This window comes from Hylaeus anthracinus, unplaced genomic scaffold (genome assembly GCF_026225885.1).
Source record: "Hylaeus anthracinus isolate JK02 unplaced genomic scaffold, UHH_iyHylAnth1.0_haploid 12002, whole genome shotgun sequence".
In the NCBI taxonomy this organism is placed as follows: Eukaryota; Metazoa; Arthropoda; class Insecta; order Hymenoptera; family Colletidae; genus Hylaeus; species Hylaeus anthracinus.
Window position 1 is genome coordinate 10,240,928 of NW_026534349.1, and position 22,538 is coordinate 10,263,465.

General features: G+C 41.6%; 1 protein-coding gene across 5 annotated transcripts in view; it reads left to right on the forward strand.

Annotated features, from left to right (window-relative positions):
- Positions 1 to 22,538, forward strand: part of LOC128892056 (TNF receptor-associated factor 4) — a 36,078-nt gene that overhangs the window by 12,225 nt on the left and 1,315 nt on the right. For 2 of the 5 annotated variants that reach the window (XM_054152142.1, XM_054152143.1), the window contains 5 exons: positions 6,141 to 6,293; positions 20,830 to 20,934; positions 21,176 to 21,337; positions 21,806 to 22,123; positions 22,214 to 22,474. In XM_054152142.1, the coding sequence (XP_054008117.1) occupies positions 6,264 to 6,293; positions 20,830 to 20,934; positions 21,176 to 21,337; positions 21,806 to 22,123; positions 22,214 to 22,474 (876 nt within the window). In that variant the 5' untranslated portion in view covers positions 6,141 to 6,263. Of the gene's footprint in view, positions 1 to 4,292; positions 4,433 to 5,790; positions 6,294 to 20,829; positions 20,935 to 21,175; positions 21,338 to 21,805; positions 22,124 to 22,213; positions 22,475 to 22,538 lie in introns of those variants that run through there. The other 3 variants (XM_054152144.1, XM_054152141.1, XM_054152145.1) reach the window with 3 other exon arrangements.

Genomic DNA, 22,538 nt, shown 5'->3' on the forward strand with positions numbered 1-22,538 from the left:
GGATATTTATCCAGCACGAAATGCCCTGCATTTCATTCTCTTAAAGAATGGTACGATGAACGTATCATTGTTTGTAATTGCAGCTAACAACAGTGATTGTCAGAGATTTCCGTTGCTACACTTTCTCGTATCATTTTAAATCCCCTGTTGGATATTTCTTTCTCTGTCTTCGCCAATTTTAAGCGCGACATTGCTAGGTCAGAGAATTTAATTTACAATGTAAGAATTACGTAGCTGATCAGAATTAGTTTGACGGCGCACAACCATCGTCGCTCATCGATCGCAAACAGATCGGACAGAGGTGTCTCGGCTTCGATTCGCATTTTGTTTCGTAAGAATTCGCCAATCGGCATTCTTTTGGCGGCATACGATCATTGTCGCTCTTCTGTTTAACCGTTGACGAGCACAGTCAGTCGCCCGGCGGATTTTGTGGGAGTCGATCGTTCCGAATAAAGTTACTTTCAGTAGAGATTCGTGTTAATCTATATCCGTCTTGATATCCTCTTACGATAAATTAAAACTATAATTTGGAAAATAGTTCCCGAGGCGGTTGAAAGTTCACGCACCCGGAATTCGTAGTCGGGATGACAGTGAAAGGGGTCGGGGGAGCCACAGAATCAGCGGAGATTTTTTTGAGCTTTTTCGAAGCGGTGGAACGAGAGCTAGAAGGCCGAAACAGGAGTTGGCCCATGCGAACGAGGTGACGCGGGCACGGAGAGGAAGGTGGCAGAGGAGGAGGAGGCGGCAGAAAAGCTGCCGGTCAGATTTTGAGCAAGGGAGGAGGGTTGCAGCTGCTGTGACAGCTGCAGGCTTCCCGATATTATTCCCCAGCCGCTCCTATCCTCCGAATGGTGGTCCCTCCCGTCGCCTTTCCAGGTGCTGCTCGCACCGGCGCCTCGAAAAATCCTTCTTTGTTCCCTCCAGAGACCACCGAACCTAACTCTGGCCGATCTGCCGTGGCCAATATCGATCCACGACCAAACTTCATCGATTTCGTTCGCTGTACCAGGAGGTATTGAATTTAACAATGCTCCACGTTAAAAATTAGATTGCTCGTATATAGCGGTGTTCGGTACTATAATTAATCAGCTGTATAAGGATGTAAAACATTGTCATAGGAAGTCTCAAGCATCCAGGTGTTGACTTCCAATAACATTCGCCATGACATGCGCCATAGGCTTCGAATAAATCTGAAGTTTGCCGATATGTTTGTCTCGTTTCTTCTGTTGAACATTTTCCAAAAAAGGAAACGAGAGAAACACATCGGCAAACTTCGGATTTATTCGAAGCCTAGAGTTTTGTCCATCACTGGTTGTTCGAGCAACAATTGAGATGTTCTGTATTCGCCTCAACTTTGTCCTGTTCGTTCCGTCAGCGTGCTCAGGACCTCGGTGTACAGCCTCTCACTGTAAAAAGCGGTGTGCGCCACAATTATTGCGTAACCGTCAACTTATTCAGGTCAGTCGCTCGACCTTTCCCCAGTATCTACCTGTGCCGGATGCAAAACTGGACTGAACGTCAACGTACCGCGCGCCGAGCTTACGCGGTGAACGTAATTGCAATTTGCACGATGATGACGATTGCTTCAGAGTTTCGGGATATTCTGAAGGATCCGGAAGTTTCGAGAAGTACGATGTACGCCCTTCGACACCAAGAGGGTGTTTCCAAGACTAAATAAACACTTCATTACGCAAACGATACAAGTCCACTTTTCTGTTTCGAAATAACAGGACGTTTTGTTTTTCGGTGTACTCGAAGATGTTGGAGAATGTTAGTTAACTCGCGTGCGCACAATTTCTTTTTAAGTGGACTTTCGCAGCTCTTCAAAATAGAGGAATTTTATTATTTTGCGACGTTCGACCCCCGTTTACACGTGTGATCCTGATGACACTGATGAGAGGGCGATTCCAGCGGGCTATGTTTCCATTAAAGGAGGGTGTTCATCATGCTGACGCGTACGGTGACGATAAGCCGTGACTAAGGGACGTGTTTGGAAATCGGAGAGACTGGTTATTAAGGATATTGGATCCCTTGACACAAGAAACGTTACGCACCAATTACAGCAGCCTGCGACACTCTATCGCAAAAGTGGCCTGAATCGTGCTTGTAGAAAACGAGTCCGCGTGCAGCTGCGATTTCGCTGTCTTCGACGATATTGTGTTTTGGATTGGATCTAACCACCCAAAAGAAAAGGGAGAATTAACACACGTACATACATAAACAGAGTATATATTTCTTTTAATAATCATAGGTTACTGTTTCTAAACGTGAATTCTTCCTGAATCCGATACTGAAAGTAAAAATGAAGAGGTGTTCTGAAATCCGTGAAAGGAGATTTCAAAGCAAAGAGAACCGAGGCGCGCACGGTTAAGCCCGAGGGGAGAAGATTTTGATCTAGAGAAGGAGGGGAGAGACACCTGCCCGTCGCATAAAAAGCCACGAAAAGGTGCGCGATCTTGAATAACAGGCCCGTAGAATTGCAGTACGTCTTCAGAGGAATTAATACGACCTGACCTGGCGCACCTGTTGCGGCATGGTTGAAGAAAAAGACCTCGAAACGCGTTGGAGGGACATCTCCCCCGTTTCCATAGCAATCGAACGATATAGAAAAAGCTCAAATACGCTCTATCATTGGAAACTATTCAAGAACTAATATCACTCTACTCCAGGAATGATGGGAGTTGAACTGGAGACAAATGGAGCTCGAATACCTTATCGTTGAATCAATATACGCGTTATTGTGTCCATACAATAGCCCCAAAGAATGTAGAAAGTAGCATAGGAGGACAAGGAAATTTTCGGAAGTTTAACGAAGATTACGGAAGCTATGACGCACGGTTCGTAGGACACGAATTGCAGTGTTTACACGAGTAACCCACTGTGAGAAATGCCAGGTATATTAGGCGACTACAAAACTAGAATGACGAAGACAAGGACAATAACGAACTCGGAGCGTTCGCGATGGTGTATCATTAACCGCCCAGCAAGAACAATGCGATTTATGGAACTAAACGGCGGATGGTTCCAACAGGGAATCCCTGGCGGAGCAGCGGAGCTTAGGTATACCAAACATAACACGTAATAACACCAATCATCCTAACAACCGTTACGGTCATTTGGCAGATTTCATTGTGCCGTCGAGTGTATAGCAATTCCTCGAAATCGGGGGGTTGGCGTGACACGAACCCCGAATATTCTCGGGTACGCGACATATGTCAATCCAATTAGAGTCCACTGGTAGCGATTCAGGCGAACGTGGCCTGAATTAGACGCGATTCGAGAGACAGCGACAAAATTCAGAACAGACACACCCCACGGAGAAGGGGTGATCGACAATGGTTAGCTTATCCGACGGTCAGGAAGAATTTCCAGAGTCGACGGGGGAAGGAAGCGAAACCAGGAAACGGGGACAGATGGTGTGAATTAGGGGCCATGCGGGCACGGTGAATTAAAAATTCAAATTGACCCGCAAGGGGTGCGGATCGACAGCAGGTAACAAGCTGATACAAGACTTGAGATATTATAAACAGAGTAAATGCATGAATACAGTGGGTGTAGAATGTATTCGTACACCGATCAGTTTCCCAAAAAACTTTTGTGCGAAATTATAGTTTCTTAACTTCCTTTATTATAATCAATGATATTTTACATATTCTCGGAAGTCTCTAAAATAGATATAGTCCAAACAACATTTACTAATTAATATAAATTTGTGAAATTAACAAAAAAAAGTATAGAAACAATAAGTATTTGTACGATTCTAATGACGAACCATTTACAGTAGAGTTTGTAACGTAAACACGTTAGTTTATTGCTCCGTGCGAATTAGAAAACATCAAATTTCCAGTAAAGTACTTTTAAACAGTTGTGCGAATACTTATTGCTTCAACATTACCATCGATCAATTGTTTCTTTTCTTGTTAATTTCGCAAGTTACATAAATAGCTATTTTTTTTTGGAATCTATCTATTCTAGAGATTTCCGAGAATATGTAGAATGTCATTGTTTATAAAAAATAAGTTAATAAATTACAATTTTACACAGTTTTTTTGGAAATTGATCGGTGTACGAATACTTTCTACACCCACTGTATATATTTTAACACTGCGTAGCGTTGAAGAGAAAAGAGAGTTGTATTTACTAAGAATGAGGTTGAGTTTAGAAAATGTTTTCGTTTGGGGCGTTTTCATGGGATATCTCTCTCTACAAATGTCAAAGGCAAGTCGTCGAGACGCCCGATTTTTCACTGTCTTCTGTCCCACGCAGATCGAACTTCGAAGTCGGTGGTTTTGCGGATGTTCTTTGGTAGAACGCCGGTACCGGTTGGCGTATCTGGTCAGAAGGCTCGATTCTGGGCTGGTGGGGGGAAGGTCGAAGAAGGCCGCAGCTGGCTAGATCCTGTCCGCGTACATACGACTGAACGCGGCTGAATGTAAGGAACATGCCCCGCCACTTGGGCCTTATAATGTCGTTTTCCTTCCCACCACCGTTGCGAACCTCAACTTAGCAACACGAGTGTCTTTGCCGATCACCCGTCCCGGCGAGCGGTCGAATTCTTTGTCTTCGAAAGGGTGCCAGTAAAAGTACTGCTTTAACGTACACCCGCTACGCTACCTGCCTTGATCACTCCTCGAGTAATCCTGCTTGTCGTGAACACAGGTATAGTTCGATCTACGTTTACCGAACGGTTACCTGTTTGCCTTAGACTCTAGGGCCTAGACCAGGCAAGATAGACTTCTAACCAAACGATAATTACATGAATATTCCTACATACGATAAACATTAGATCATTTACATTTTGTTGTAGAAATGATTGCTAATCTATTTCATCGAGTCGATCGGATCGTTTTCATAAAACTTCAGGCGATTTCTAAACCGCGATCGACGAAGGTAGAAGTCGACCGTACTTGTGCCACATATCCGATAATCTCTTTCACACGTTCCTTCATTCACCGTCTCTCCCTAGTTGCTGTCCTCGTCTCTCCTACAACATGCCTTCGAGCTTCTCGTTCTCTTCCTTCCCTTCGTTCACTGGAAGGAAGAGAGTCGAGAAGCAACAAGGCGATCCTCTTTACAGAGGTATTTCTGAAAATTGTATCGACGTCGCGACTCGCCGCACGGTATTTTCGCTCGCTCTGTCCTGTTCCCTCCCGTTAAGCGAACTAGCGATGGGAATGATATTAAGTACTATAATTATTAGGTTGTTCCAAAAGTTTCTTTCGTCATTTGCACGCAATTATTTTGTGCGGTAGTGTTTATATAAATAGACGATCTAACTTCTTAGATGTTGATGTTGTAACAGTAATGGAGCGAAATGAATCGTACACAATTCAATAATGTAACATTAGACATTTATTATAATTAACAATTATTATATCTAATAATAAATAAGTTACTTAATTGATACAAGTTATTCTTAGCATAAGAGATCATTTAACTCCTCGAGAGATAAACGTTGATTTTTAAAAAGAAATTTTTAATTTACTAAAGGAAAATAATAAATAATAAATCGCAACAACTGATTTCTAATCAAATAATCAAACGTATCTACTTATTTTTCATAAATAAAATAATCGGTCATTATAGAATTGTTTGTTTATCGATATCTAATCATATCAGACCCATCGCTAACGCGAACTACCCCGTTCGCCATTTTCCATTCGTCTGTCCTTGTCAGGCGCGCAGAGCCTGTCGCTTTCTATCGTATCGACCAATCAGCGCGCTTGGTCCAGCGGGCATGACGCGACTGCTCCGCGGAGAGAACCGAGCGATCGGAGCACGGAGTGGCAAGGCAGTCTGTCACTAAACTTCGTAGCGTGCGTTTGGCTGACGCACGTGCGGTTCGAGTGTTCCCATGCGTGTCGCGATACGAATCCATGCCAGCCAATCTCTCGTACGCTAATTAATATTTATAAGCGGGCCGGTTAACGCTCTAAAGTGACTTCGAGTTCCGTGAACGATCGATCGGGCACAGAATCCGCGTGGAACAAATGCTGACATTGTTCGTATCGGTCTCGTTGAATAATCGCGAGTGTTGAACGCCGACTTAGGAGCGTCCCCGTTGACACACGCATACATATATACGTTACGTATTGTCGGTGAAATTTTACAAAGAAAAGATGGTGCGTGGTCTGTCGCAGTGGACGAAAACCCTGAGCTTCCCCGCGCGGGTATCCCCCCAGAGGCCTGCCAAGGAGTCGAAGGGGTTTCATGTGAGCCCCAGTGCGAGCCCTACGTCGCCACCCAGCCCGATCAACGACAACATGGACAAGTCGCCGATAATTACCGATGAGGTTAGAGGCAATCTTTTTTTCTCCTTTTATCTTTAAGCTGTCGTGCGCGTGTTTACCATTTTCTTTCATCACGGCAACAGGGTTCGTAAACGATGACTTCATGGTACGATAATTCTTCAACTTATATTAAATACGGGGGACAGGTTTAAGCATGGCATTAACATTTTACCGACCGGTAGCGTTTGGACATATATGTACTTAAATTCAATAATATTGTTTATTTTCATAACATTAGTGTTATATTATATTATATTTATATAATATTTCATAATCCACATATTAATGGAAGCATATAATGGGATCGTGCTATCTCAGTAATAAATAAGAAAGTATTGTTTGCCATGGAAAAGAGACGATTAATAGGCTACCGGTCGGTAAAGTGTTAAAGAAACTGTAACTTAAAACCAAACATTCTCTAACCATCGTTGCTTTCGGTCTTTAAGCATGGACCTATTGTATCCTATTGAATTCAATTTTCGAAGCGATTTAGTAAATTTTAACGAATGCCACAAAGAAAATAATTGTTTCCGTGTCACGTTTAATTTGCAAATAGTTTGCGTCAAGCATGTTAACGTGCAGAAGGCAGGTCATTCCTGGACTATACCGGGGTAGAGTTCCGAGTTTATCGTTGTACGTGTTTCAGATAACGGTCTGTTGCTATACGCTTCAACCAGCCACGGGTAATCGCTGGTTATGGGTTTCGGTTCTCCGCATATGTGTACCGTACCCGGGCGATTGTTTACTTTCACATCATCGATTGTTGCGGACTGATATTGAAACAAAACAAACTCGTAAGGACACAACGTGCATGATTAATTAGAAGTTTCAGTTAGATGTTTAGTTTCGATTCTGAGAAGTATATTGTTTGATATTGTTTGACACTCGAGGGGAAATAGAGGTTATGGCCAGCTGGCTATTTCTAACGACTATTAATTAAAAGTTACTAGCGATCAGGAATAATAACGATTCGGTTTTAATTGTTACATTTTCTAGTTTATTATATACAGCTTCGTCGCCTTTCGCGTAATTTAATCTTCATGGCGAATAAAGGGAAACCACGAATGGGGGAAATCTATTATTGGACAAAACGGAAACGAGAGGGTTACGTTTCGATATCGTTTACAACAAGACCATTCATGATTCTGCCATTGCATAGCGTTGTTGGCACTGATTTCATCCTACGAGAGCTCCCCTGTCGAGTACCATCGCATATTGGCTCTTATCGATGTAAATACGTGCTTCTTATGACTGACAGCATAAAACATTCTATAAATCTTGGACGGAGGGTTTCCCTGTCGCTCTTCAAAAACGTTCGTACAATGTATTCTATGCCTGAACGATTTCTTTGTGTGCCTTGTTTGTAGGCCATCTTTTGTTCCATTGGTATGCATACTGTTTCGAAAAATCTGCCCTCGAAGCTCTCAATTATAAGTAAACGTGCTTTTCACTAACCAACAACGTTTTAATCCTCCAAGCGTTAACGCTTGACCGACTGTGATTGGATGTGTAATGAAATTCAATAATATTTTTTATTTTGGTAACATTAGTATTATATTGATTGAAAGAATCGATTTTCTAAAGAATCAAATCGGAATCGAACATCCCTACTGTATAAGGAGTTCCAACTGTGTAGTGTAGAAGTGTTATCAAAATTCCGAGCTTTAAATTATGAATATTTCTACCACTGGCGGCGCTAGACTACGATATATATATATGTCATATGTGTATGTATTATCATATATATATATCGTAGTTTAGCACCGCCAGTAGTAGAAATATTCATAACTTAAAGCTCGGAATTTTGATAACAGTTTTCTAGTAACTTTCGTATGGAGTTGCAGAGATGGGCAAAACCCTAGGCTTGGAATAAATCTGAAGTTTGCCGATGTGTTTGTCTCGTTTCTTTCTCTGTAAAATGTTCAAAAGAGGAAACGAGACAAATATATCGGCAAACTTCAGATTTATTCGAAACCTAGGATTTTGCCCATCACTGTGACGTTGGATCTCCTTATACAGTCTTCCATCGATGTACTAAATCGAATTTATTCATGGGTTAATCGAGGGGGTCGTTGCAAGTCTTTTGACACTGTCAATGTAGCTCCCCCTACTGTATCGGTCGCGTACTTGGGGAATCGAATTCATCTGTTTTTGCGGTCGATTTCATCATTGCCGGGCCCCCTTGACGTTGCCAACACACGTGCGCCACGTTTACGATTCCTTTTGTGCGAACACTCTTAAAAATAGGGAGTAGACAGTGACTGGTGGTCGGGAGTGCTAAGTTTCTGCGGGGTCGTCCTGGGTAGGGGGAAGGGAGATTCATTTGTGTAAACACAGCCTCTGGAAAGATGACAATAGGGCGACTGCAGACGCCTGGCGGCACGTGCCACGCCATGAAAGCGACACATCTCCCTCTGCAAACTAATTCGAGGTATCAACGTGTTGCACCGTGTCGAATGACTCGTTCTCGAAACAATAATTAAAGCCTGCGACGTACTTCGACCGATACAATCGAGAAATTTTATCTAAAATGTAAATAACAATTCCTTCGTTCTACCGTGTATGTTAGTTTTGTTGGAAACATGGTTAACACGTTGATCGCCACGTCCAACCATATATGGGTGACAGTGATTTTCACTGAAAAACTACGAAAATTAATTCCGAAAGTTAAGTGTCACAGAAAATGAATTTAAATCAAATACTTGAACTTTAATGAAGTTACAAAACTAAACACCACAATAAATGTTTCATTACACAGTTTCCAATAGTCTGTAAACAAAATTTAATCACAGTAGAAATTTTCAAGAGTATTAGTCTGGTAGTGAACGTGTTGAAGGTTTCTGAAATGCAACGTTGATATTTCGGAGGCAGACGGCGGTGCAAGAATTATTTTTATTTTGTGCCTTAACGTCGCCTATCTACAACCATTTTTTCTTTATGTTCGGGGTGACGGGGATTCCATTTTTTTTTTTTTTTTGCACTAACTGTATCGCGGATCATGGAGATGGCCGATGTACGAAGAGTTTTTGGTTTCACAAATATCCTTCCTCGTTTTTCATAAGGAAGTTTTATTTTCAATATACCCGATAAAAACTAACAAGTTTTACTCGTCATATATTATAGAGTTAAAGTAGAAAGGCGATCGTATCTACGTAGTCGACGAATGGATATAAAGGTGCCTTCGCAGGGCATGTTCAAGTGGGTCGAAATTCGAAACCCTTGTTTCGGGTCTCGAGCACAGTAGTCGGTGTCGACTGACATAGAATAGAAGCTATAACCTCTTTATTCTTCCTTTCATCGTTCCGTTTGCTCGCGCTTAATTTGTAACTTCGCAATATCTCTTCTGCCCGCTGTACACGATTTTCTACTGGCAAAAAAAAAACCACTCGATTTACCGTGAGCGCATGTGGACCAGTTTCGAGCATTAGGAACGGTTGATGAGCAAACTGGAGAAAGCGAGGCTAGGTTCGTCGACCAATCCTGTTGGAAATGTACACAGGCAAAGTCCCACCTTAATATATAAAATATTCAATTTATTTGAGTTCCACACGTGCATATAGAGTAGTATAAGCGAGACACTTGTTTTCGTGACAACGTCGCGAACGAAGCGAGACCGAAAAGACGACCATTTTGCTCGGCCCGGTTTACATGAGACGACGAGTCGTAACTTTTACTTAACACGTCAACGTCTCTAGTTGATCGAAATTGTCGGGGCACAGAAGTCTCCGCGGTAATGGGCAAAAGTTAATTCTCTCTTCGCAGGAACGCCTGACTCGCGGTTAAAGATGTCGAGGTGTTCTCTGGGTATATAAAATAAACCGTGGACAAGAGTCGCCGGTGTCGGATGCAAGGAAGAAAAGGACGCGACGAAGACTGGTCCAAAGGCGGGGAAAGGCGACGGCGGAAGCGTGGGAATCGAGCGTAACAGATGGCCTCGGCTGCTTCCGAACACGCTCGGCCTCCTTCGTGTACCATCGTGGCACCGACTCTGCTTTCCGTTCTCGCATGTTTCCTGGGCTATGTGTCGATGGGACTTAATTCTCGCGAAAAATAGATTCGTTTAACCCCTTACGGTCCCATGTCGAGGACCACTCGTCGTAGGATACAGTGATGCAGTCACGTTTCGAGTTGAGATTTTCGATTCACCGAAAAGAATCGATTTTGAATCGGAATGAGAGAATCGATGCCTCCTAAAAATCGAAACCAAAGAATCGATTCTGCAAGAATCGCCTTTTTTGTTTCCTTTTTTATTTTCATTTTTGTAAACAGACTCTCATACGATTCTTCCGCTCGGCATCGATTATTGTAAAGAATCAATCTTTTGTTTTGTTACTTTTCGTCCTCTTACACCAAAGGCAGACTCTACTTTGTTTATATTTTCATCGCTATTCCTATACTTTTTTCGAATAGTAATGTACAAGTGAATGTGCTTTTATTGTTAAGAAAAATCGATCTTCGATTCTTACATGAAAGAATCGATTCAAAAAATCGAATCGGAATCGAACATCCCTAGTTTCGAGTGCGTTAATAGTTATTCTAAGAATATTCCCCCCTTTTCCTAGGTATGTAGATTTATTCTGCACACGTCTGTCTGTAGTAATAACGTATTAAGTAAAAGTGTTATAAATGTTACAAAATTAGTTTGATTCTCGATGTAAGAATTCGTGTTAGTAAGCTCTACATTGCAATACTTTTACCGCAGCACGTGCGAGAAACAATGGTGTTAAACGATACAGTGGAATAGGGTTATATAATTGACTTACAGAGCGTACCGTTCGATTGAGGCCGAGGAATAGGTTAAGAGGGTAACGATGTAATGCAAAAAGTGCAATAGGAAATACATGCGCGTCGATGCACATGTTGTCTAGTCCACGACCTCAACACTTAACTCTCGACCACGCACCGCTAAGGTATCAGGAATTGTACAGGCGCTCTTCAACGTAATTAGGGAACTCGTAAAAATGAGTAGTTAAATCGGATGTACATTACGTTTAATGACTAATGCATATTGCTTACTAGGTCAAAAGCATTTTGAGATGAACCAAAAGAGGGTGTTAAGAAATGCCCATTTTTGGCATCGCCTGGAAATGAAAAATTCATGCAGGATCTTTTAGGGTGTCTCCCAAGGAACAAAAAATGTCCTTATCACTTTCCCTTCGTTTCACGGGAAAGTGATACCGACATTTTTTGTTCCTTGGGAGACACTAAAACATCCTACATGAATTTTTCATCTCCAGGCTCGTGCCAAGAATGGGCATTTCTTAACACCCTCCTTTACATGGTAATCCACAAAGCGTCCAGATTCAATTTTAAGCGCAACAGTAGAAGTATTTCCCGAATGCGCACGAGGTCGTCAACATTCCAGAGAATTTAGCCAGACAATCGCGAAAGTTCCGCGAAAAGTATGATGACAATGTTACAGGAAATCGTCGCCAGGAAGTGTCGCGGCTCTCGCGGGTGCATGATCTTCAGGAACTGGCACGCATACTTGGAAAACCTCGTTGTCACATTGGATCAATCGTACGCTCTCTCGAAGCAGGGGTTCTCTGTCCCGCGATAGCAACAGTTTCGCTTTAGGATAGCTCGATGTTAGGTTAGCATGGAGAGAAGAGCATTAAAAAATTTGGTTCGCTACGATGTCGGTATTTCAGTCAACCGTTAACCATAATTACGAGCGCATATTGCACATTGTGTGGCGCCACCCGTGAAAGTGGGACTCGTCCAGCATGAAAAGCGAAACGCAAAGCGAACCACCATCATTCCGTGTTTATTCAACGGTGTCAGTCGCACGATTTAACGGGAAAAACCAGTGTTACTTTTATTCTTCTTCCATCACTTCTATTACGTTTACTGTTAACATGACCATTCAGTTTCCCTATGCAAGTGTCTCGCATCTAATTGACCCCTGTGATGTGTTCCTTCGCGTTATCACGAAATTAGCCCGCGACGAGTTAAGAGCCGCTAGATTTTAGTCTGCTTTTATTAAGACTGCGTGGCGTTAGTCTCTCCTCCGTTCAGGAATGCGAGATAACGCGGATGACTACGAGCCGTGGTAATTACCGCGTGTTAATTTAAAAGCGGACCCGCCCCTTTTCCCATGGAGGCCACCTTCACTGCAGGCCGGAAGTTTTCTGCGGTGTTTGTTGTTCCATCGTGCATTGTTTCGAGCGCATTCCAACGTAATAAACTTCTCGTTCTGGCCGCCTTCGGGAATAGGTTGGCGCGACAGTAATCGCGGATTGAAATTACGTTCAATAGAGCTTGGCAAATACCGAGCTCTCGAGCGCTGTTGTGCGCTCGTTTCCGGGTACTTCGTGGATACTCGACGATTCGAGTAACTCGGTACCATCGAGGCCTCCCATGATACTATTCTCGTAAACACTTTCAATTGGTCCAAATGAATTCTTCCTTTCTATGAATTTTGAACAATATTAGATTAAATTTAGCAGGTGTGTACGTAGAATTTTACGTAGAATTTCTCGATTATTCTTGTTTTCTTAACGAAGATTCATCTTCGAAGCAATCTCACCTTCGAGGAGTGCGGATAACATTGTTTATTTGCTTGCGGTATGAAGGGACAGTTACGTTTTCGAAACTGCAATGTTTATATTGTCCGAAGGCTCGGGTCAGTCGGTAAACACGAGTAATGGAAAGTCTAATTTTAGCTCATCGACGGCAGTTAACGTTGGTAACGGACTTGGTATCTCGTTTGCTTATTTACGTAACTATCGGAGGAGACTTTGATATCCGTAACTCGGTCGCATTACCGCGAAGAATAGATACTTCCTGCCTGAGATTGGATGTAGGATAATACTCGCGAACGTCCGCGGGGTGAAATTAGAGAAGAGATCCCTGAGGACATCGGAAGATCCGGATTCCGAAGTTCGTAGATTCTTCTTAAACGATAAGATAAGACGGAGAGGTTCAGGCGAGATAAAAGACTATCTGGCAGTATTTTTTTTTTTTTTTGAATCATGTCGTGTTAAAAGTTCTTCTTAAACAGCTGGGCTCGTTTGCACTTATTTCTCCACAATCTGCATGTGACGGTTCTCGAGAATCCTAGAATATACAGGCTGTTCAGGCTATTACTAGCCAGCGTTTTTCTCGTAAGTGTTACGTATGACAAAAAAATGAAAGTGGACAAATTTATGCTGTTTTTTGTGTGCAATGTAACCAGGTATATAGATCTTTCGTATTTGTACTATTTTCTGAGAAATGAAGGTGACCTTCATTTTTTTTTTTAAATGGAATGGTATATTTTTTGCACAAAAATATGGTAGAGTATCGAATTCTAAATAAAAAAGTATTGACATTTATTAGCCCTAAACCTCATAGGTAATCAGTAATTTCACTTTATTACTTGAAAATGTTCTTAACGTAATATCAAGATGGAGATTCAAACAAGTGTACTACGAATTCTTCGTAAAGAAAAACATCATCCCTGTCACCTAGCACTTCATCAGGAGCTCCATGCCTGTACACATCGCTTTCCTGCGGAAATCTGTAACAAGGTTGAATCTCCATCTTGGTATTACGTTAAGAACATTTTCAAGTAATAAAGTGAAATTACTCGAATTTTAAAGTGAGTTACCTATGAGGTTTACGGGTAATAAAGGTCTATACTTTCTTATTTAGAATTCGATACTCTACCATATTTTTGTATAAAAAATAGACCATTCCATTTAAAAAACTTACGGTCACCTTCATTTCTCAGAAAAGAGTATAAATACGAAAGATTTATCTACCTGATTACATTGCACATAAGAAACTGTATCACTGTTTTTCCTCTCTGTTTTTTGTCATATGTACCATTTACGAGAAAAATGCTGGCTAGTGATAGCCTGAACACTCTGTACATGTACATATTTATTAAATGCAATATGTAACGAAGAATAATACAATAATTTGTGTATGAAATCCAGGTCGAGGTCGCTTTAAACCTTGATTTGAAGATTTGATTCGGTTACGGTTGCCGAAAAGAGCATGGTTTCGTGTGAAATTCACAGGTCACGTGCGGATTACCTGGAAATCGCTCAATGGCGTCTCACTCTATCCTGTTCTCCAAGCGTGGCTTGTTTACAGGACTATGCGAGCATGTAACCGACAGGAAGTTTTCCTTTCGCACGCGATCATTCCGTCTTCCTCGACGCGGATCGACATCCGACCGAACGTAACCGCCACGGAAAAACTTCTGGATCGATGAAAGAAACCGTAATTTCTGATCGTTGTTACGTGTTACGCAGACACGAACGAGATGATAGCTCTCAATCAAACCGTACCTCGGCGGTACAACGATGATTGGTGAAAAGGAAAGAAACAACTTACTTTCCTTCTTTCGCCATTTTGTTTCATTTTCGCGATGTCGAAAGGTACAATTTCTGCCTCGATTATTTGTTAATTCCTTTGGAAAATACTGGTTTCGTCGAGGGTATAACTTAGACGATAACGTAAAACAATCGGGAAAACAATTTTTTCATAGATTTTTGAACGTGGACGAACGAACGCAACGTTTCGAGATACGATATATGGCAATCGTTGGCCATCGACTTGTCAAGGTCGCGTGGTTCCAACGGTCACGGAAAAAATTCGTCCGTTGGAGATTCAAGCGTGTAACCGTCACGTTCGTGCATCGCTAATGCCGGCGGAGAATTTTTCGAATATCTGATTCGCTCGTCAAACTGCTTTCCGTTTCATTAAAATACTGTGAATTCCAGGCCGATTGTCCTCTCGATGTTCTTTCGAAAAAACATTGTAAAGGGTCATCGGGAACGGCATAATAAATAAAAGAAGCCTCGTTTAGATAAATCGAATTATTCAAGTGAATAAAATATACCAAAACTACTTTAACAGATAAAATAAATATCCCGTAATGCTAACGTTGTCAACATACGAAATATCATCGAATCGAATTATATGTCCAAGTGTTCGCTCAAGATGGAGATGCTAATGGACGCCATGTTAGCTAAAGTTATTTTGTTCGGTTGTTTCTGGTTCAGCACTTGCTCGTACTGGTTTAGAATCGGCGTTCCCGTTTCCTATAGAGTTTTCAAGCGACCGTCTAGGTTTAGAGAATTCCATGTGACACCGCATAGCGCGGAGATGATGGTCGTCCTCGAGCATAAGTGGAACGTACGCGAAGATCGTGTCCGTTATTTCGCCGTGACGTCACTACAACTTGTAACCGCCTGTAACAGCACTGGAGATGCCAACGTGTGATGTCAGCTTTTTCGCGATGCTCGATGTGGGTATTCTAATTCGACGAACCCTGCAATCGCGAAAAAGGGACATCCAAGAAACATGTACGACCGAATCATTCGCAACAGATATCCCACGATGAACTCGGTGTCCTTAGCAAACAAGTTCAGACTAGGGATGTTCGATTCACCGGAAAGAATCGATTCTTGAATCGATTTTGAATCGGAATGAGAGAATCGATTCCTCTTAAAAATCGAAACCAAAGAATCGATTCTGCAAGAATCGGTTTTAAAAAGAATCGGCTTTTTTGTTTCCTTTTTTATTTTTATTTCTGTAAACAGATTCCCATACGATTCTTCCGCTCGGCGTCGATTATTGTAAAAAATCGATCTTTTGTTTTGTTACTTTTCGTCCTCTTACACCAAAGGCAGACTCTACTTTGTTTATATTTTCATCGCTATTCCTATACTTTTTTCGAATAGTAATGTAGGAGTGAATGTGCTTTTATTGTTAAGAAAAATCGATCTTCTGGGGAAAATCGAATACCAAAGAATCGATTAAAAGAATCGATTTTTTTACCGAAAGAATCGATTTTCTACAGAATCGAATCGGAGTCGAACATCCCTAGTTCGGACTACAGATAAACGGAGGAGGTAAACTTCCGTACATCCAGTTTACGCGCAGTAGTCAATTCGAAAAACGAACTACTGCCTCGATCTTTGATCTCTCGACGAGCATCGTCGAACTTTCGAACTTACGTAACCCATGCTTTCGGTAATATGATTTTCCATTGGTTATAGCGCTTATGGCCCCTCCGAGAGAGAAAGCACGGTCTCGTTTCGACGTTATTACGGAACTTGCGCAAGGCGGGATCGCTGCCCCGACCGGTTTAATTGGACGCTCTTTGTTTTAATTAATTCGTGGCCCGTGTGTTTCTTTCAATTGTTCCGGGACGCGCGTTTGAACTCGCGGCACATGCTTCGCGAATCCATGGATCCGCGTAACAGTATCTTTATCGCGCTAATTAAACGTTGTTCGCCAAGTTCACTGTTAAGTAATTAAGAGAACGAGTGATTTATCGCGAGTCGTCTGGCTGAGGCGAATAAAGGAATGATCCGTGGCAATTGTTCTGGCTCGAAAGTAAAAATTTTCACTGTCGGGGAATAAGTACGTAGCAACGCGATTTTGTAGAAGCTTGGAGGTAGGAAAATGCTTGGTACCATCCGTTATCTTATCCTAGATTATTAAATATAATTAATTTCGATGGCTGAAAGAATCTTGTTGAATGTTGGTGTACGACTTAATGATGTTTAAAGAGTAAAAGGACCTCGAAGTGACCACCGAAATACACAGGCGCGGTCACGCGTTCTCCATTTTGGAAGAAAAAGTTGCCAAAGGAAACGAGGAACTGCGAGAGAGTCAAGCGGGATCAAGACTCGATCGCGACCAGTGCAAGTGTATTTTTTATTCCCGTGGATCGTGGCACGGCCGGCGCATTCTTATTTTTCTCTTATTTTTCCTTTTTGTTTTTAACTTCCTCCTCCTCTTCTTCGCAATCTCGAAACTGAAGAGGTAGGTCTGTCTCTTCCATTCCCGGCGGTGTTTATATCTCGCCGGCAGCGGCTGGTTGCGTTAGGTTCCTCGACCTTGCCGGTCGTGCAGGTTTCAACTTGCAGGCACCACCAGACGTCTCCGTATATACCGGGTGTATCCACCTCGGAAGTAATACCTGACACGAAAGTGGACGCTCCTCTGAACCTGTGTAACCCCTCCATTCCCATAGCTCAAAGTGTAATCTAACATCAACAATTGTCTTTAGTTTTATCGCTAGAAAAAAAGTCAAAGAAAGTATGTATCGAGTTCACTTGTTTATTTGTGTATCGGAGGGTTCGATAAAAAGCCACAATTTTCAATGGAACCCAAAAAAGGTCGAGCGTTATAAAGATCAAAGAATGCTCGAAGCTTTTGAGTCCCGATTGACTGCAACAATGCGCGCGATAACTGCCCACCGACACTCCTATCGACAACCTGATCTCTCGAGTACGATCATTTTTGATTCAGCCCCAACCGAATGGGCAGTTTCACACAGACGACTGCCGTAATCAATCAGTTAGCGGGGTCCGAAAGAACAGTTGGTCGCTTGACCACGCCCTATCATTTGAGGGTTAATGGAGCGATATCTCTACCGAGTACTCAAGTGTACACACTGTTCACAATAGAGGTTCGCCTACTCAAATGACTCTATCGCTGGGAGTGAAACAGTTGCATAGGTAATACCTTAACCCTTTCCACTGGTATTTGTACGCAACCAGTCCTGACCGCGTAAGGAATTTAAGGTTTCTTCCAGTGCGATACGTCTGTCTTAAAATAAATTTACTTAAATAATAGTTTCGGGCTCTAATAGTTTCAAACGGTGTATCTTCAACGCCCACATTTGAAGTAGAAATTAACTACGAAGAGATAAGATCCGATTGGTGTTATTTCACCCGACTGGCAGATATATCGATCTGTCGCGCGTGTATTAATAGCCGTAATAATGATTTCCAAGCACGACATAACGCGTTTAAATTTATTCCCGTTTTCGCCTCCCGCATGGTTTCTCGGTACGGGGCACCTCCTGCATCAGGGTTATTATTGAACTCGCTATTTCCGAAAACCGTCACGACTCCGCAGCCGTCATTGCGTTCTTCCTGGAAGCAGCAACGCGGCATGAAAATTCTAAAAGGATCGGAATATACCGTCTTGGAAGCATGCCGCTCCTCAGGGAAAGCCTGACACGGGATAGATTCTGATTTATTAGAGGACGCCTCCGATCCTCTGTTTTGCTATTTATTGGGTTGTCCGGAAAGTTCGTGCCTATTTTTAAGAAAAATTCAAAGGCATATTTGAATTTTGATGTATATTTAGTGAATTATATATATATGTACCATTTATATATATATATATATATATATACATATACATATACATATATATGTATATGTGTATATGTGTGTGTATATATGTATATGTGTGTGTACCATTTATTGAATTATATATAAATAAAATAAAGTAACTAAAAGAAAAAAATGGTATATATATACCATATTTTTTTAATTACTTTATTTAAGGTCACATCAACTACAAGGTTATTAGTGACCACGTTAATATCTAAAATTCAATTACAATTTCATCATTATTTGAAATTTAGTTAATAAATCTACTAGTTTGAGAAATTCGTTTCTCTTATTGAGAATCGTCTGCATATTATTTAAAAGTTTGAACTCTACAAGATCGTGCTGTATTCCTTGACATTCTTCAATTAAATTCTCAAACTTGTTATAGCTACTTGCAGTCTTCTATTTGGTAGGGTCGGAGTTGTATCGCTAGTTGATTTTCGGATTTAGTGTAGATTCGTTTGGTGGCATGTACCATTTTGTTCCACAACTTATCCACCTTTTAAGGAATGTACACATGTTATTTATTTTCAGCCATTCCGACATATTCAGACCTTTGCCGTCTACTAAAAATCGGCATGGAATTTTCCAGAGAGCCCAATATTTGTCAACCGTTTTATATTGCTTGTCTGCCTTCGAATAAATCGATCCAGCCGTTCGATAGACGCGTCGATTGTTATCGTTTGGAACCAAAGCTGTGCCGATAGCTTCGGAACAAAGCTATCTATACCAGGACTGAATTGGCGTTTCTTGTCGCGCGTAACGCAACGTTTATTAGTCAACAACTCCATGCATCGAATCATTTGTCATCAAATTTATTTTTCAGTAGCTTTCGTCATTCCCCTATGGCTTCATACCAAAGGTCTTTCCTGGGCAAAATATACAGAAATGTCAGACACGTTAAATTGTGACATCGTCGTAATTCAAACTCGACGCTATGCAAATTTCACTCTGGTATTAAGAAGAAGAATTAACATTCGAATCATCTTGAATTCCATCGGTAGAATTCTCGAACAGACGCGATGTACAAACCATGGGAACGCTTATTGGATTCTATCCCCTATTCGATTTAAATGCCACGTTAAAAGCGTATTACTATGAGAATTACTGGAATAAATTAACGAACCTTCGGGAACATGGTAGCGAACGATTACGTAACCGATTGCATTGTTCCGAAACCAATTCCGAATTCTCGATCCGTTTGTATGCATACGCCGCATCCGGAGAAAGTTCAGTGCGTGCGAACTAGACCTAGTGAACTTTATCAGTAGAGAACTCGATAATTCTTGCCTTTATCGCGCCGCTTTAAGCGACCAGTTCCTTGCCATGACTAATCCGAGTCGTCTTCAGAATGACCTATGGAGACCACGATCGCAAAAATTAATTATTCTGGTAATAAAATTGCCCCTCTGATTCTGAAATTAAACGAATATTTCTTTTGTTTGAGAATTGTTACATACCTTCTCGAAATTATTTTGCAATTACGATACTTATATTTATAGGTAACCCCGAGGATGAGTGGAAACGTTAACAAAAGTGCTAGTTTAAGATTGCCCGTAGTTGTCTTTTTCTTACGTTAATTACTGTATACTGCATCGCGAACCCTTGGAATGCCAAATAAATTATTTGTTGGACCGCCGCGGAGATCTGTCGTAGGCATACCTGCTCGGTAACGACTACCTGTTACCCGTTTAATCGCTACCCATGTTCCAAGAGGTCCAGTTCTAGTCGTTTGCACCGCGAACGACGGGGAAGCGATTCTTTTACCTTCAGGAAACCTGGCGACAATCATTGGTGGGATTCTCGTTAGTTGAGCGCTTTAAAAATAATATAAAATAGTATTGCGAATATTCTAAAAACCGTACATTGATACATATCATGTATTAATACTAAACATTAACTCTATCGGGTTCAGTATCTCCGGATGAAAGGAAAGTTGTACCGAAAGCAAATTACAAAAACAAATTACGATCCTGCACGCGTTCCATAATTCATCAGTTTTCATTTCATGATTAATTCAGTCGCTTATTCGCGTACTTTCTAGAAAAGTATTCAAATATGTAATAATTTCGCTATTAACCAGGTTAATCCAGTCCAATAATTATACCACAATTATACTATTATATAGTTGTAATATTTCGTGATTACTAATAAACCTGAAATCGTAACGATTAATTGCCCATTCAATGGGATGATAATTATGATCGTTAATCGTTAATCAGATTACATTTAGCCCAACGTTATCTGTGAATGACGCTAATAGGTCACGACTTAGCATTCACGCGCACCGGTACACGGCATAAATCATTGATGTTTCCTCCGTGGATCTATCGCGATAGGCCAAGTTCTTCGCGCTTTTTGTCATGGGAAACAGTCGATAAGATCTCCGTATGCTTTGTGTGTTCCAGAATTTCCAGGACTTGGAAGCAGAAAAGGCAATAATGGGCTCGATTGTGTACTGCATACATCAGAAGGACGGCTGCAAGTGGTCGGACGAACTTAGAAAGTTGAAGGTGGATATCATAATTCTAGCAATAATATTTTCAAGCTTGTACTCCCTATATGAAATGTTTACACTGGAGAAACCCAGTCATGTAACCAGTACAAGCATCATTTTGTTCGTATTGTCCTCTATAAATCCTTGTAAATAATTAGAGTTATCATGTAGTACTCCTTGAATTGAAACGACGCCATCTTGTATAAATAAAATAAATGTATTACGTTGCATTGAAATATTTGTACCGTTCTGTTTAGGCTCACCTGAATACATGCAAGCACGACGCGGTGCCCTGCAGCAATAAATGCGGCGCAATGATTCCGCGTGTACTCATGGAGGACCATTTGAAGTACACTTGCGCTCAGCGACGAGCTCGCTGCGACTTCTGTGCCAAAGAATTCACCGGTCACACGCTCGAGGTAACTGCTCCTGCATTAATTAGAGAACAGCGATCGTGTGCCAGCTATTAACTGTACAACTTGGGAACGGAAAGAGAGAAAAGCGTACAGATGAAAGGAAATCTTTGGAATTTTTCGAATACCTACTGTGGTAATTCTTGAGAATTTGCGCGTCACAGATGTCGATATGTTGAGCCAGTCACCAGTGACTTAGTCACAGTATAAACATCTTGAAGTGCTGACTATACTACTAAGAGTCCTTGACCTCTTATCTTGTTAATATATCGTGGTATCTTTGAGTTATACTCTCCGAGTCGTTGGTGACTTCACGCGTCGATTAGAAATGGGTAGAAACTGTTATAATGTTAACATAACTGAATTCTGAATTGAAATGTTATTCTTTTTTAACGACTTTGATACAAGACTTCATCAACGTTATACAAATGTTTTCTAATTTCGTTGCTAATGTTTCTATTCGTTTTCTTGCAGAAACACACGGGTACGTGCGGTTACGAGCCACTCTATTGCGAGAACAAATGCGGCATGAAGGTGCAGAGAAGGCATCTCAGCCAGCACAAGTTGGGCGAGTGCGCGAAAAGGCTGGTGGCCTGTCGTTACTGCAACAAAGAGTTCGTTTTCGACACGCTGGGCGCCCATCACGCCAAATGTGGCCGTTTTCCAGTTGCTTGTCCCCATCGATGCGAGACTGCTGTACTACCTAGGGAAGATCTTGAGATCCATTTGAAGGACCATTGCACGACACACCTTTTGTCCTGTTCTTTTAAAGATGCCGGCTGTCGTTTCAAGGTGTGTTGAGAAATCACCCTACGTTCGCTTTCTTACAAATTGATATACTCTTCGTATGCTACTACAACGCAATGTCGTTTCTTGTTCCAGGGTAACAGATTCTCTTTGGACAAACACCTAGAGGAATCCGCAAAGATGCACTTGAGTCTGATGTGCAGCGTGGTGACGAAACAGCAGCATCAGATAACCAGTCTCAAATCCGCCATCAGTAAATTGTCCTTAAATTACACGGGCACCCTTATATGGAAGATTACAGACTACACTGCCAAAATGTCCGAGGCGAAAGCCAAAGAGGGCATGGAGTTGGTTAGCCCCCCTTTCTACACTAGTCAATATGGTTATAAGTTACAGGTACCTTGCGATTAATATTTTATATCCGAATTTTTAAATAGTACACTGGATAATAATTTTACTT